General features: G+C 38.4%; 1 protein-coding gene across 3 annotated transcripts in view; it reads right to left on the bottom strand.

Moving 5' to 3' along the window:
• The window catches only part of EXOC4 (exocyst complex component 4), a 728355-nt gene that overhangs the window by 672970 nt on the left and 39502 nt on the right, over positions 1–15883 (bottom strand). For all 3 annotated transcript variants that reach the window (XM_025854871.2, XM_025854873.2, XM_025854872.2), the window contains exon 4: positions 4815–4999. In XM_025854871.2, coding sequence (XP_025710656.1) covers positions 4815–4999 — 185 coding nt within the window. The remainder of the gene's footprint in view (positions 1–4814; positions 5000–15883) is intronic.

Genomic DNA, 15883 nt, shown 5'->3' with positions numbered 1-15883 from the left:
TTTAAATAGTGTGTACGTCCGTTTCCATTTCTGAAGAAATAAAGTTGAGCACGTATGAGTACCTCCACAGGGTTCTGAATATCTCTGAGGAAGTATTTTTGAAAGCAAAAAATAAAATCAGGGGCGCCTGGGTGGCTCAGATGGTTAAGCATCTGCCTTCAGCTCGGGTCATGATCCCAGAGTCCTGGGATCGAGTCCTGCACAGGGCTCCCTGCTAGGCGGGGAGTCTACTTCTGCCTCTGCCTCGCTCTCTCTCTCTTTCATGAATAAATAAATAAAACATTAAAAAAAAAAAGCAAAAAATAAAATCAAAATTAGACTGTTCTTATCAAGTTTGTAATTAATTTGAATGCACTGAACTGCTTTATTTTGAAAGAAACATTGGTACAAAGTATTGTTCTTTTTAAATATCTATGATTACAAATTTTTATTTTAAATCCATTTAGTCATTCATAGCTAAGTTGTAAAAGACAGCTGTGGCGTACATAAAATATTATCCGGCATAAAACAGTCCCCCCAAAATTACTAATTGCTTATTGTGATTGAACGTGGTTTGCTATTTACTAACCACAGGGTGGCAGACAGGAAAACTGTAGAGCAAATTATACCAAAAACAACCCCTACCACCATAACCCTAAGGACTTTTTGGCCATTAACTACCCATCCATCTAGTAAAGATCTACCTCTATGCGTTTGACTTCAATAGTCACGAAAGGTTTGGGTTTTGTGGGGAGTTTTTTAAGAAGGGTTAGAAGTACTAACAGCTTATTAAACATTTGCTTTTTAATTAGAACTCATTTCTGTTCCTTCACTTAAAATGTCCAAACATAATAAAATAAAATTAAAAAAATAATAATAATATGTCCAAAACTGACAGGGGCAGCTCCCTTGGCTGATTTTATTGTGAAACTAAACCTTGCCAGAGGAGAATTGAACTTTAAGTTGTAAATCTAGTAATGAACAGACTCACCTCTATAACCCCCACAGCTGGCACAGTACCCGGCAAAGAGCAAATGTTCATAGAAGTTTGTTAAATCAAACTGAGCTAAGAAATAGCTGTCAAAGATAATATGACCTTACTAAGGAAATTTAACTGAATAATGAAACGGGAATGGCTGGCAAAGTAATTCTCTATAGTCCTAAGATCAGCCTGAACATACAGAAAGAAAAATGAATGATTCAGAAGGTATAAAAGTCAAAAACAGTCATGGTCTCAAATGACAGATCAAGAGTGAAGACATGTAATACAAAATAAAGTGAAACTAAAATCTAGGCAAAGAGGAAAAAAGAAGAGAAAAAGAACATAAAAAGAAAAAACTTTAAAGACAAAATAGGGAATGAATAACACAACGGGGTCAGGGACGATCTTTATGCCCCCGCCCCTAGACAAATATGGACACCAAAATCCATGCGGCTGAAACTTTCTCCTTCATGAGCAAAAGAGCATCCAAGGAAACAAGGTCAAATCAAGTATTAACCCAGGATGCATGAAGTAAAAGGATGAACTTAAAATAACTTTTTATTGATTTTATCAACTTATAAAGGTACTGTAGGTTTTTAAAAAATATTAAGAAAATAAAAATAATCTACTAATATAATTATAACATAGTGCCTTTCAAAACATTTAACAGAAAAGAGTCTGTCTATCCATCCCTGCCCCCCTACACGTACACATATATACAAAAATGTACGCACTTTCTTTTTCAACACTACTGGGATCATCCTATATAGAATTTTAAATCCTAGGTTTTCATTTCAGTAGTAAGCATTTTGCCATTTCATTAAAAATAATCTTCAGGATGGCTCAGCTGGTTAAGCATCCGACTCTTGGCTTCAACTCAGGTTGTGATCTCAGGGTTGTGAGACTGAGCTCTCCGTCTGGCTCCATGCTTAGTGGGGGATCTGCCTAGAGTTTCTCTTGCCCTCTCCCTCTGCCCCTCCCATCCCCCCCTCTCTCTAAAATAAATAAATCTTTTTAAAAAATAAAAATAATATTCAAAAGTATCAATAACTGTATTCCTAAATAAAGTAACAATATATGCTCATGGTGAATACATTCACAGTCCTGAGTCGTTCTTTCCTATCTCCCACCCACCGTTTCCATTTCTCATAGGTAATTCCTTTTATCAGTGTCAGCACTATCCTTCCAGGAATCTTGTATAAACACACATTTATGTCTACATATAAAGGATACATTTTTAAATACATATCCTCTCAATTCTTACACAAGTAGGTTCATCCTGTATGTACTGTTTTTCAAGTGGCTTTTTTTGGACCCAAGAATGTATCTTAGAAATCTTTCCCTATTGGGCGCCTGGGTGGCTCAGATGGCTACGCATCTGCCTTCGGCTCAGGTCATGATCCCAGGGTCCTGGGACTGAGTTCCGCATCGGGCTCCCTGCTCAGCAGGGAGCCTGCTTCTCCCTCTGCCCCCCACCGTCTCTTATGAATAAATAAATAAAATCTTTAAAAAAAAAAAGGCAATGTTTCCCTATCAGCACAAAGAGATCTTTCTCTTCATTTAAGAATGACATACCATGGATACACCATAATTCATTTAACTATATGCCTCTTGATAAACATCTAAGTTGTGTATTTTTGCTGTTCTTATCAACAATGTTCCAATGAATATCCTGTTACATATATTTTTATGATACAGTACTATATTTGTAGGATATGGACCTACAAAGCCTCTTCCACACACATTCTCTGAATTTCTTCTAATGCTAGTTAAGTTTTATCATGTTACTTTTAAATTGAATTAGTATTTTTTGCATAAAGTAACAGGTAAGCATCTAAATTTACTTTCTTTAGCCAAATGTCTCAACACCAATTTCTAAATAGCCTGCATTCCCTCTACTTACTTGGATTATTGTTTAAAATTATTGAAGTCCCATATATCCTGCATCTGTTTCTAAACTCTATTTTGCTAGAGCAGTCTGATTTTCTATTGGCATACCTGTACTGTTTCGATTCGTTTTAAAATAATATTTTAATATTAGATAAGAAAGGCCTTATTATCTGCCTCCAATTTTTTTTAAATAATTCTTATTCATTTATTCTTCTATGTGAACTACAGATCTGACAATTTCAAAAAACCCAACTGGGTTATAACTGGGACTGATCTCTTTAAGAACATGGAAGGTCTCCTCATTTATTTAGGTCTTGTTTCATATCTTCCAAATACCATTTTTATTATTTTTTCAATGTCGCCATGTAACTCTCTCTTATTATATCTACCAGTTGTCTGTTTCTACTTCAAAAATATCTTGTTCTTGGGGCGCCTGGGTCACTCAGTCAGTTAAACGTCTGCCTTCGGCTCAGGTCATGATCTCAGGTCCTGGGATCGAGCCCCACATCGGGCTCCCTGCTCAACCAGGGGGTCTGCTTCTCCCTCTGCCTCTGCCCCTCCCCTCACTCATGCTGTGTCTCTCTCTCAAACAAATAAATAAAATCTTTAAAAAAAAAAATCTATTCTTTATATGTATGTGCCTTCATGTGATTTTTTGTTTTCTCCCACAATAGAAATTTGTTGGGTGTTTGTGTATTTCTTTTTGGATACCAACAACTGGAACAGTCTTTGTATTTGGAAAGACCCTCCATTGTCTCGTTCAAAGCAAAAAAGAGGGCCCAACTTCCTACTATAAAAGTTGAAGGAGGCCAGACATGTCTCAGGCTCAACAAACTGGATGCTTCCACCAAGGACTCTGAATCCTGAGGGGATAAGGACAGATACAGGGACATTTAGAGACCACCGAAAAATCCAGCAACTGCAGGCATGGTGACAGTAGGGCACTGGCCCCCACCTAACACTACTCTCCACTAAGGAACTCACATTCTATCCAGATCCAGTGTTGAAGTTAAGTCTCGGATACATAACCCTCAGCTCAATTTATGTGCCCGGCAGAAGATTTTCTAGTGCCCATATGCAGAAAAGAGATAGAAACTTCTCTGTCTGTCAGGGTCTCGGACTGAACTGAAGCATCACGCACAGAGCTGGCAACTTTTGTCTGAACAGGAGAGGACTTCAAAGACTTCATTCCCAGCATGCACTGCTTTCAGTGGTCCTCTTGTCCGTAGCTAGATAAAAAAGTATGAGCGCATGCATTTTGGCAGATACTGCTAAAACTACCCTCTGAAAAGATCTTATGGCTATTTTAAAGGCATGTTGGAAAGACTAGGACATGCACAGCTATCTGATACATGTCAATAATGTCAGTATTCTACTGTCTTAACAGTCTTAAGATCTAGTCTTACTCCCTACCAGGTCTAGACTAACCTAATGAATTGCTTGAGTCCACACCCAGGCCCTTAAGTATAGGCCTATGCTACGATCAGCCCAGGGATAAAAGCGTTTTCTCTGAAGCTCTCCTGAACTATTCCAGAAAGAACATTGTCTAAAGCTGAACACAACCCTAAGGAACAAAGCATCTTTTTACCTTCAGTTCAGACACTCATATTTCTTCATTATGCTGACGGTACTATACAACTTAAGGATCTTTTTCTCTTCCTTCTGAGGTTTGCCAGAGTATCTCTGATCCAGTATAAAGGCCCACAGTAGATGTTTCTTATCTTCACATAAAAGGATCATAATAAATGTGCAACAAAGGAATGAAGAAACTTTGGATGTCAGCCTTTCAGAACATGGAGTATTTGCTATTACAAAACCGTCTTACAGTTTCAGGGACAGTATGTTAAAAAGTAAAAAAAAGCAAGAAGTAAATAAATGACAACAGTATTTCGGGAAACAAATAATATTCCTTAAAATTCTCCACTGCCACAAGACACTGTAGCCAAGAGCCTCTTTAACTAACCTCACTCTCCCTTTCTCCTTGTTACGCTGCACAACTCGGCTTGTGGATTTGATGTAGAGGTGCCGATGCAGTTCATCTATGAGAACCAAGTGGAGGTTCATCTTCTTACTGTGAAGCTCCAACCTAAGGTCACTCAGTCCTTCCACCTGGAGCAGGGGGCCCTCCAAGGACTCGACTGCTGACACCTAAAAAGGAGAAAAAAAAAAAATGATTAAGTAGGACAACTACAAAACCGAGCAATATTAGAAATAGGAGACTAGTTTTATTTGAGAACTTCTTTTATGAGACTAGGAGACTTTATTTTGTAAAAACCTATGACCTTATTTTTAAAAGATATGGTCAAAAGAGAGTTTATGAGAACCTTATCAACATACATCAGACTTTGAAGAGTATACTGTGGATAGGCCTAGTTCTGCCTTTGAAGGGTCTAACATCTAAAGAGAAATAATGCTGAAGAAAACAATCTTGATAAACATGAAGGCACCTAAAGCACCACAAAGCTGTACATATTATTTATTCCCCCATACACTGCTTATTAACAGATACAAGTTAAATGACCTACCCAATTAAACTGTATCATTCATATTCTCACAAGAAGTCCACATACTAATGATTTAAATCAGCTTTCAATCAAATTTAGCTTAAGACTAAGACTAAATAAAAGCACACTACATAAATTTTTAAATAATTCTCATGGTGACCATGAGTCAGAGCTTGGTTAGCCTAAGTCTACCTGCATGTCTACATATAGTTAGATATGTAACTCTCTCGCTCTTTCTTATATACACATACACAGAGGGAAATGCATGTTTTACATAAATGCTGTAAGGAGAAAAGAGAAGCCCTCACCACTCCTTGGCCTGATCCCGTTCAACAGAAGAAATGGGATATGAATGGTGAACAGGAGATAAACTATGGAGAGGGAAATACTCCTGGTGTAAAGTGCAATTCGGGAGATTTTTAAGACAAAAAAAGATTGGATGAATAAAAATGGTGTAGGAATGCCTGCAACAAATGAAGATGAAGAATTCAGGGAGCCTGGGACAACTCACTTTGAAACCAAAGCAATAACCAAAAAGGAAAAAAAAAATTATGTATTACATGATCCCATTTATCCATGTATATAAAGATTATATTTGTCTTTCTGTAAAGATTTTTTTTTTTAAAGTAGGCTCCACACCCAGTGTGGAACCCAACATCGGGCTTGAACTCACATTCCCAAGATCAATACCTGAGCTGAGATCAAGAGATGGAACGCCTAACTGACTGAGTCACCCAGGCACCCCAAGATCTATATATTTTTTTAAAGAAAATAACAATGAGAAGAGTATACTCTAGGTACTATTCCTTAGGAGAAAAATAAAAGCAAGAGAGAAACACAAAGAATGTAACAATAATAGTCCTGGTAGTAGTAGTTGTTATAAATAGAAAAGAGGACTACCAGCTGACTCAGGGAAAAGAGCCCTACCAAGCTCCCCAAAGGGATTCCTGTGCTATGACCATTCCCTACTTAGGTTATACTTGTAAATATTCCTAAAAGGTACAGATAAAGGCAATAACGAATAATACTTCAGGGTAAAAACAATAAATGTAATTAGGGCTATAAACATGCTCCTAAAAAGTACGGCATGTATATAAAAGCAATAGACAGGAAAAGCCACGAAACATACCAACCATCCAGAGGGTTGACCACAGACCCACACCAGTATACAAGGTCATTTGGGAGCACGTGGACAGTGAATACAGAAAGCCTGCAGCTGCCAAATACAAACTGGCCTGAGATGGGGAGGAAAATGCAATGGCTTACCCACAAACACATCACTTGTTTTGTGATGTGCTATGATCAAATGTCAGTAGCAAGTAAGTTTCTTTAAGTTAACCAACAAAGAATCAAGGCATGAAAAAGTGACAAGCCCTGGGCCAGCTCTGCCCCCTGCAGCCTGCCGGTTCATTTTCATGCTGACTTGCAACTGCCCCTGGGACAAGAGCCCCTGGGCCTCATGCGAGCTGCCAACGATTCCAAATGGAAAAGCAGCCGCACAAAATGACCACTGTGTCCCCAAGGAGGAAAAACAACAACAAATTCGTTTACACTTATGCTCTAAAATGGATTTTAACTTGGGTCTCTAACAGAGAAAACAGGATGCATTAACCTTTAGTGACATAGAGATCCAGAAAATGAAAAATAATTTGGTAAGCCACTGGCCCATCATGTAGCCTTATCCCTTAAGGTAATTAAATCCAGCTGAGATATTTAAGCTTAAAAACCACCCACTGCACATCCACACTCAATTTGTTTGTAGGAATTTGCATGAAGATTTTTAACCCAAACAGTTCACATTCCAAATATAAAATTATAGGATAATATTAACTTTCAAAGCCACTTAATTTTATACATATATATGTATATAGGTAAAGCACTTACCACAGTGCCTGGCACATACTGAGTGCTCACTGAAATTAGATTTTTAACAGAATCTGTGGATTTTGATAAAATCTCTGGATTTTATCCACATTATTCTGTGGATAAAGAAACCTCACAAGGTGTTACTAACATTGCTAATGCTACATTTCCAGTAAAGTGTTGTTTGTTCATAGAACCATTATAACCATTTAGATGACAAACTTTCTGAATATGTTTTCTGGACCCAAAATAGAAGTACAATTAATATATATAATCAAGATTAGTCTTAGAATTTCAAAGACTTGAAGAATTTACCACAGAGAATACAGCATAGTCTTCTTTTTATATGAAAATACAGTGCTCTAATTTTCTGGACTTCACTTATTAAAAGCTGTAATTATGAAAGCTAGGCAAGGTCATTGTCCTCCCCTACTCTAATCTTACTAAGTGGTACTAAAACTGATTTTAAGAAAATAGTTGTCAGAAGACGACATACAAATGGCTAACAGACACATGAGAAGATGCTCAACATCACTCATCATCAGGGAAATATAAATCAAAACCACAATGAGATGCCACCTCACACCAGTCAGAATAGCTAAAATTAACAAGTCAGGAAACGACAGATGTTGGTGAGGATGCAGAGAAAGGGGAACCCTCTTACACTGTTGGTGGGAATGCAAATTGGTGCACTCTGGAAAACAGTTTGGAGGTTCCTCAAAATGTTAAAAATAGAACTACCCTAAGACCTAGCAATTGCTACTGCTAGGTATTTATCCAAAGGATACAAAAATAGTGATTCAAAGGGGCACGTGCACCCCAATATTTACAGCAGCAATGTCCACAACTGCCAAAACATGGAAAAGAGCCCAGATGTCCACCAACAGATGAATGGATAAAGAAGATGTGATGCATATATACAAAGGAGTACTACTCAGCCATCAAAAGAATGAAATCTTGCCATTTGCAACGACGTGGATGAAACAACAGAGTATTATGCTAAGCGAAATAAGTCAGTCAGAGAAAGACAAATACCATATGATTTCACTCGTATGTGGAATTTAAGAAACAAAACAGACGAAGACAGGAGAAGGGAAGGAAAAATAAAATAAGATAAAAACAGAGAGGGAGGCAAACCAGAAGAGACTCTTCACTATAGGGAACAAACTAAGGTCACCGGAGGGGAAGTGGGTCGGGGGATGGGGTAACTGGGTGACGGACCCTGGGGAGGACACTTGATGTGACGAGCGCTGGGTGTTTTATGCAACTGATGAGTCACTAAATTCTACCTCTGAAACTAATAATACACTTTGTTAACTAAATTGAATTTAAATAAAAAAAAAATTTTTTTAAGTGGTACCAACACGCTATAACATGGGTAGAACTTGAAAACATTCAGCTAAGTGAAATAAGCCAGACACAAAAGGACAAATACTGTATGATTCCACTTATATCATGTACCTAGAGTAGGCAAATTCATAGAGACAGAAAGTAGAATAGTGGTTTCTGGAAGCTGTGGGGAGGGAGGAAAAGGGGAGTTATAATATTTAACGAGTACACAGTTGCAGTTTGGGAAGATGAGAAAGTTCAGAGATGGATGGTAGTGATGGTTGCACAATGTAAATGTTCTTAATGCCACTCCACTGTACACATCAAAATGTTTAAAATGGGGCTCCTGGCCAGCTTAGTCAGTGGAGCATGCAACTGGATCTCGGGTTTCTAAGTTCAAGCCCCACATGCGGCATAGAGATTACTTAGTCTTAAAAAAAAATCATTAAATATCCACCTACATTTAGATCCACATAACTACTGGCAAAAATACAACTGAAGAGTTGTGTTTTTTTAATGTGGTCATTTTATGACTCATTTCACTGTTTCCTAAATTTAATGTCTACAGAGCACTTTTTAAATACCACTGATGAAACATTAATGAGAATTCAAGAGATGCAGTTGGATTAGACGCAAAAAAATGGTCTAAAATGGTCTCACAGGTGAGTTGCTCTAAGAAATTATTAAAACTGGGTTTTTAAGTGTGACATGTAACATCAAATACATATTATTACAGAACAAGACATACCAGATAAAAAATCAAATAGATAACATACAATAGAGCAGTTCACTGGTAAATGCTGTCTATACCTCCATCACAGATGGAATAACATACACTCACACCCCGAATGATCTCTAGTATGACCTAGAATTCTCAGATAGGACACACCATCTCTTAAAGGTAGATTAATACATAATGAGCCAATTAAATGATTTGGAAGTTTTCGTAGACATATTTTCAAAAATAAAATGATGGGGTTGGGGGAGATACTACAAGCAGGGAATGTTTTCATATAACTCCTATTACCACCTAATCGAACATTAGTATTCTACTCACCACAGCTGGAAACTGCTTAGATAACAGAACTCCGTTCTAGACTTGAAAAACATGTCCTTTAGGATTATAAAAATAAGCTAGCATTTACAAAATGTTTTAATACATGATACTGAACAGGACAGCATGTTTTGCTACTAGAAACCTATCCACTGAAGAAAACGGAAATCCCTAAAAATGTTTCCATAACTAAGTATGTGAAAGGTACGGTTAAAATGCACATAATCAGGAATTACATGGTATTTCAAAAAAGCTTACCTTGAGCTGAGAGCTAAGTTGACAACAAAGGCCATCTTTGTGATTACGAACTACAGTACCCTTAAATTTTCTTTCCCAAATGTCTGTTTTTCAATTTCATTCTAGTTTAAAGTACGAAATTATTGTTTCATAGTTAGGTGTTTGCCTTCTGCTAATCTCACTCAAGTTGTTTAGGTAAAAAGATCTAGTTTTGTGCTTTAACATGAACTAATAGAAATGTTTTGGAGGAACACCAAAGTTGGCCATTCTCGACAGCTGTTTCATTGAAGAGATACTAGAAAAGAAACTACTGATCTTTTATTATTATCATTATTATTATTTTAGTTGGGGGAGGGGAGAGACACAATGGTAACTGACATTAGTAACCATTTCTAACTAAACCATCTGCTAGCTAAGGAAAATGCTTATTTTGGCAATCATGTTCCCCTAAAGAAAGCAAATGTGTTGCCACTGTTGAGTCCAAAATAAGTATTTCCCTCAGGACTCCAATAATTACATGGTTCCAAAATGTTTTATCACTTTTCAGTAGATCTGTATGTCTCCCTTAAGGAACTGTTTTTCTAGGGAGACAACACAACCATTCTGAAAATGTTGCCTTGGCTCAACTTACTGATGCAGTAACAGTAAAAAGATACGAAATTAGGCTATTCCAGAGAACGGATTCCTTCTCCCTCCCTATACTTAGGTAAGCAAGTAAATTTTTGCAACTGTCTCAACTAAGAGTACCAGAAACCTTTGGCTATGAACAAAAGAAGTGGGCGTTGGAATCTGCCACTGACTTAGTGCCCAGGCCAGTAGGCAGCTGCCACCCGGGCCCCGAACTGCTAGAAGACAAACTCTGGTGGCTCCAGGCCCTGTTCCTCAAGACAGCCCTCCACCCAAAAGTCTCCACATTCAGGCTCAGGGAGTCCTAGACGGACACACGAAGTCTCCTTCTGATTGCAGAATGAGCCATACCCACCTTTACACAAGCACTGAAGATGTTTATCACCCAAAATCCCAGATCAATCACTTACCAAACATTTCCATTTTGCTACACCCCATTGCCCAAGCAGAAATTTGGCTATCAGACAGGAATTTTTTAAAAAACCAAAAACCAAAAAAAAACCAACAATAACTAAACGCAGCTTTAAACCCTCGCCAAAACAAAAACACGGTATCTTTCATGTATTAGTTTGAAATTTGAACCATAGGAAACTGTTTTTACAAGTCAAAAATGACCCAATATTGGCTGTTTCATAGGGTTTTTTCTATTAGTTTTAGGAGATCTAAAAGCTTTGATGCATCTAGGACATCACAGTGCTGTTTGTAGGGCACTGTGGCCTTTATAATAGAACCCTATGTATTTAGTCACATCACAGAATCTAGGAAAAATTTAACGTGTGTGCGCACACACACACACGACATAAAACCACAAACATGCGACCCCAAAGGATTTTGTTGAACAAAATCCTGTTAAATATAAACTGAAAGCAACCCCCACTCGACCTGTGTTTGTAACAGGACACCGGCCACCACAGGGGACATATGCAGAGGATGGCTTAGACTCCTCTTCATACAAAAAGGTTGGGGGAAAGGGGAGGAGAGGAACGTTGGGAGGCAGAGTGTGGGGCATACAAAGCAGAATGAGGGAATCCGTTCAAGGCCCAGGGCTATAGTGGAGGTTTAGAGGAGTCTTAGGGGATCTATAAGAAAAACAGAATCCCTGATCCCAGCTTTCCTGGAGATTTGGCTCCCTATGGTTCTGTTTTGCCATTGACTGCAGGCCTCCAGGCTACTGACAGCTTGGAACTTAGGACAGACTTCCCAAGAAAGCTGCAGCACAGGGCAAGGCCAAGAGCCTGGAGCAAGAACACTTTTTTCCACCCTAACTCCTCAGCCTGCAGCCAATCCACAGTGATCAAATCAGGCAATCAAAAATGCCCATTCTTAAAGTCAGTCTGCTAACAGAATATTGATCAGCCCCATTCAGGTGCCCCTGCTCCCTCTGGAAACCCAATACCTATAATGCAGACTCAGCAGGCTCTCACCATTAAAAACAGGATGCTGTCTACTGCCATTCCCTTTCATTACTGCCAGGGTTATTACATGTTTTTATTTAATAAACCTTCATCAGTTCAAATGAAGGGCTGTTATTAGTTGTGCTAACAACCAAATGATAATGCTCCAGAGAGGTATCAGTGCTTGTTGGTGCATTAGCAAAGAGAGGAGAAGGGCTGAGGTCAAGCAAGTGTCAATGTAAATGAGGCGATATTAGGTAGAAAAGGCTTAATGCAATAGACTGCCGGGGAGCTAATGGAATTTACAGGATAAAGCAAATGAGATGAAGTTATTGATAAGTGAATAAACGGAGGGGGGCCTGCAAGATAAAGCGCTGTCAAAGAAAAGCCCGTCCTTTCACTTGTGAATTTCTTCTTTAAAGTATCTTCAAATCTATCGTGGAAAACAAAACCCATGAAAGATCCAATGTGACTGCAGGTTTCACCACAGAGCTCAACCCACCATTGCTGTGAGACACGGGCTTGTTCTAAAAGCGTACCGTTTGACTAAGCTATTCTTAAGTCTTCTTTGGGCCTCCCACCTCTTCTAGGTTTTGTTTTTTTCCTCAACATCGGGACATTCCACCACAAATAATTCCCATAACTTAAGCAAAAATCTTTGTTTTTATCCTCCTGTAAAGTAGGGGTGGCAGGTCTTGTAAGATATTCCATCAGTCCAAGTCTCACAGAAGGACAGTATCTGAAAAATGAAATGCTGTATTTTCTATTGCAAGAGACCTTCAAAGGCTATTAGGACTGGGATCCCACCCTAATCTCACAGGTTTAAAAAAGAAAAAGGCCCAAAATGTATGTTTCTTAACCTTTGTTTTTCTTCCAAATTGTAAAAATACGTGATCAAGAAAACTTGAAAACCACAAAATCACAAAGGAAAAAGATGGTCCACATTCTCACTAATCAGGTAAAATATATTTTAACCTGATTCCTTCCAACTGTTTTTCCACACAAAGTTTTTAAAAAGTATTATTAGTTTTAAATATGCTTTTTCCATTTGGCCACATACTGGAAACATCTGTCCATTACCCAACATATTTTTAGCGTTCATACCCATAAACTGAATACTCCACAAATGACTTAAACCATTTCCCCATACTAAGTAATTGCTATTCTTTTATTTTCACATATCTTCCTGTGATAAAAAAAAAAATGTATACAAGGATAATTATCACATAATTAAAATTCTTAACTCTTTCCTTAACATTCTAGAAGTAGAATTCCAAGTCCAAAATAATGCACATATTTAGGGCTTCTAATACATAATGCCAAATTAAAGCCTTATTTGTTCGAAATGGACTTATAACGGATCAGTTCACAATTACTTCCTGATGAAATTAAACTATACCTAACACCTTAAGAGACAGTTAAGAATTTTAATTGCTTATGGAAAAGATCACACACACAAAAATCCTTCACTGTTCCTAATCTTATGGTCCCTCCAATTCTCAATTCCCATCAGTGCTCCATAAAGACAGCATTAAACCCTAGGTTTCTATTCCAAAATACAAGAGAAGAGACCACTAAGGAAAGATATCCTCATTTGACAAGTGTCCCAAAGTCACTTCTTGCCATCTTATTTGTTATTCTGGGGCAAGAAACAGTTACAGAGTTGGCTAAACGGTCTCTGAAAGTCAATGCAGGCTCACACTTAAATCAAGACAATTTTGCCCACCCTCCAAGACCCCCAAATCCATTAGAAGTGCTCAGCACTTACACAGCTCTTTACTAATATCAACTCTTAAAATCCCACAAAGGAATGTGAGAGGAATATGGCTTTTTGCATTTTCAGGGCTAGGAACAAGTCACTAGTACTGGGATGAATCGAAGAGAAGCCAGACTCCAACAAGCTCCTCCTATCTCGTCAAGCCAAGCAAAAGCTACCGATCCGCCTTCTCAGATCATAGTCAAGTTGACATAGAGCGCTCCCATCAACAACGTGCGTCATCACCTGCAACCAATTTATACATATATAGGGTCCCCATCTGGCCCCAGATTGACCAATCAGAAACCTGTTCAAGCGAGTCCATATGTGAGGTTGAAGCCCAGAATATGACGGAGGAGGTTGGCAAAGGACTTACTTATTATTCTTGCCTGAGTTTATTCGTCCTACACACTAAAGTATATAAATGTGCGTGCACACACAGGTAATCTGATTAAAACAACATGTATGCATTAGTGATGGTAGCTCCAGGAGAGAAAGGCTGCTCAGTATAAACAAGTCCCAGATGACTGCTTTTTCTCTTACCTGGCACTGTGTGGTAGTAATGATGCTACTTACACTTTTTTACATTTGTATATTGCCTTACATTTTACAAAGCACTATACCCTTACAAATCTTCATTTTTATTCTCACAGCCATTCTATAATCTAGATAGGGTATGTGTATATCGACTCTACAAAAGAGAATACTACAAAACAGGGAGAGAAAGTGATTTGTCTAAGCTCACAGAACTTGGTGAGATGTTGAGTCAGGGTTGGAATTAAGAACGTCTAGCTTCTAAATCCATTTTGTTTGCACTATACCACAATGGACCTAGCCACCACTTGTCAAGAAGTCAATTTGGGCCCCAATTTCAACCCATGAAATCCCAGCGATGCCAGATAAGAAACCACAGTAAGAATGCAGGAATTAGAGCACCAACGGGGAGCCCTAAAGAGTTCAAGTCAGCCCAAACCTGCACAGCATCTGATTTAACCATTTAACAATGCTCCTATTGACCAAATCATCAGGCTATAATTCCAGAGTAAGAGCCAAATACTCGTCAGCTCTATCCAAAATCCACAACAGAGGATGGCAACAAAGCAACTTCAAACTACAACATTTCTACATAAACGTGAGTATCAACCACCCTGTGATGTCTGTCATATGCAAATAAGTGGTTTCTAACTCCTTAGAGCTGGTGTTAAATGGAGTCGAGGACAATTAGTTTTACTCTGTTGCACAGCACAGATAGGCTATACCCTAAATCTACGGCTCCAAAATTATCTGTACGTTGGAATCACCTGGAGAATGTCAAATTACCGAAGCTAGTGTCCCACCACCACAGATTTCAATGTCATCAGCGTAGGGTACGACCTGGGCTTTAGAATTCTTGAAGGAGTCCCTAATGTGCAGTTTGGGAATCACTGTCCTACAGCCAAGCGAGCCAACTGAAAACTGCTGAACCTTATGAGGTTTAGTGCAATCTAACAGAATTTCTATCTGCTTTAAAATAAAACAAATAAGAGCAGATAAAACAGCAAATTAAAAGGGAAAGAAAGTTAATACAATAACCCGGTGCCTATCAGTGTGGCTTTTAGAAACCCTAGCCCTCAAAAACAAATACTAAAAAAAGGGCATTGAGCAGCAACAAAAACAGTTTACAAGCCCTGTACTTTTACTCTCCAGGAGTAAAATGAAGCTGCCACACTAAGGCTACTCATTTAATTTTAGACAAACACCAAGGTTTCTCGTTTAATAAATTTGTTTTCAGCTCTTCCTAAACCTCTCTGAAAAGACTGAGTGTTTGAGGGAATGAAGGGGTCTCAAATACAGTTCGAAGCAGCTTCAGCTGACCACCTTATTTAAACAGCCAACCATACTACCCCACCCCATCCCCAACAGTCCTGGTCCCCATTTCTTGTCATGCTCATCCTGATACAAGACACTACTTGTTCATCTGTCTCTCCTTATTAGCATGTGAGCTCCTTCAAGGCTAAGGCCACATTCAGATATGTATACCAACAACACAAGTGATCAACAATGGCACCATCCCATTCTTTGTAAGTCTATCAAAACATGTGCCCAATTCTTCCCTGTTATTAGTATAGAATATTGGCACTGGTCTTTCAAATCAATATACTACACCAGAAACAGATGGGCTTAATGGTGGCTATTTCATTATTGATCACGGATATATTTTTTATCATGTGTACAGAAATCTATATGGAATATTGAAACATTTTTGCAGTCACTTACCACTTTAAGGTT

Source organism: Callorhinus ursinus, unplaced genomic scaffold, assembly GCF_003265705.2.
Source record: "Callorhinus ursinus isolate GAN/ISIS: 27379988/994484 unplaced genomic scaffold, GSC_fseal_2.0 scaffold12, whole genome shotgun sequence".
Classification (NCBI taxonomy): domain Eukaryota; kingdom Metazoa; phylum Chordata; class Mammalia; order Carnivora; family Otariidae; genus Callorhinus; species Callorhinus ursinus.
The sequence above is the reverse complement of the archived record's forward strand: the minus strand, read 5'-3'. Positions and strand labels throughout refer to the sequence as shown.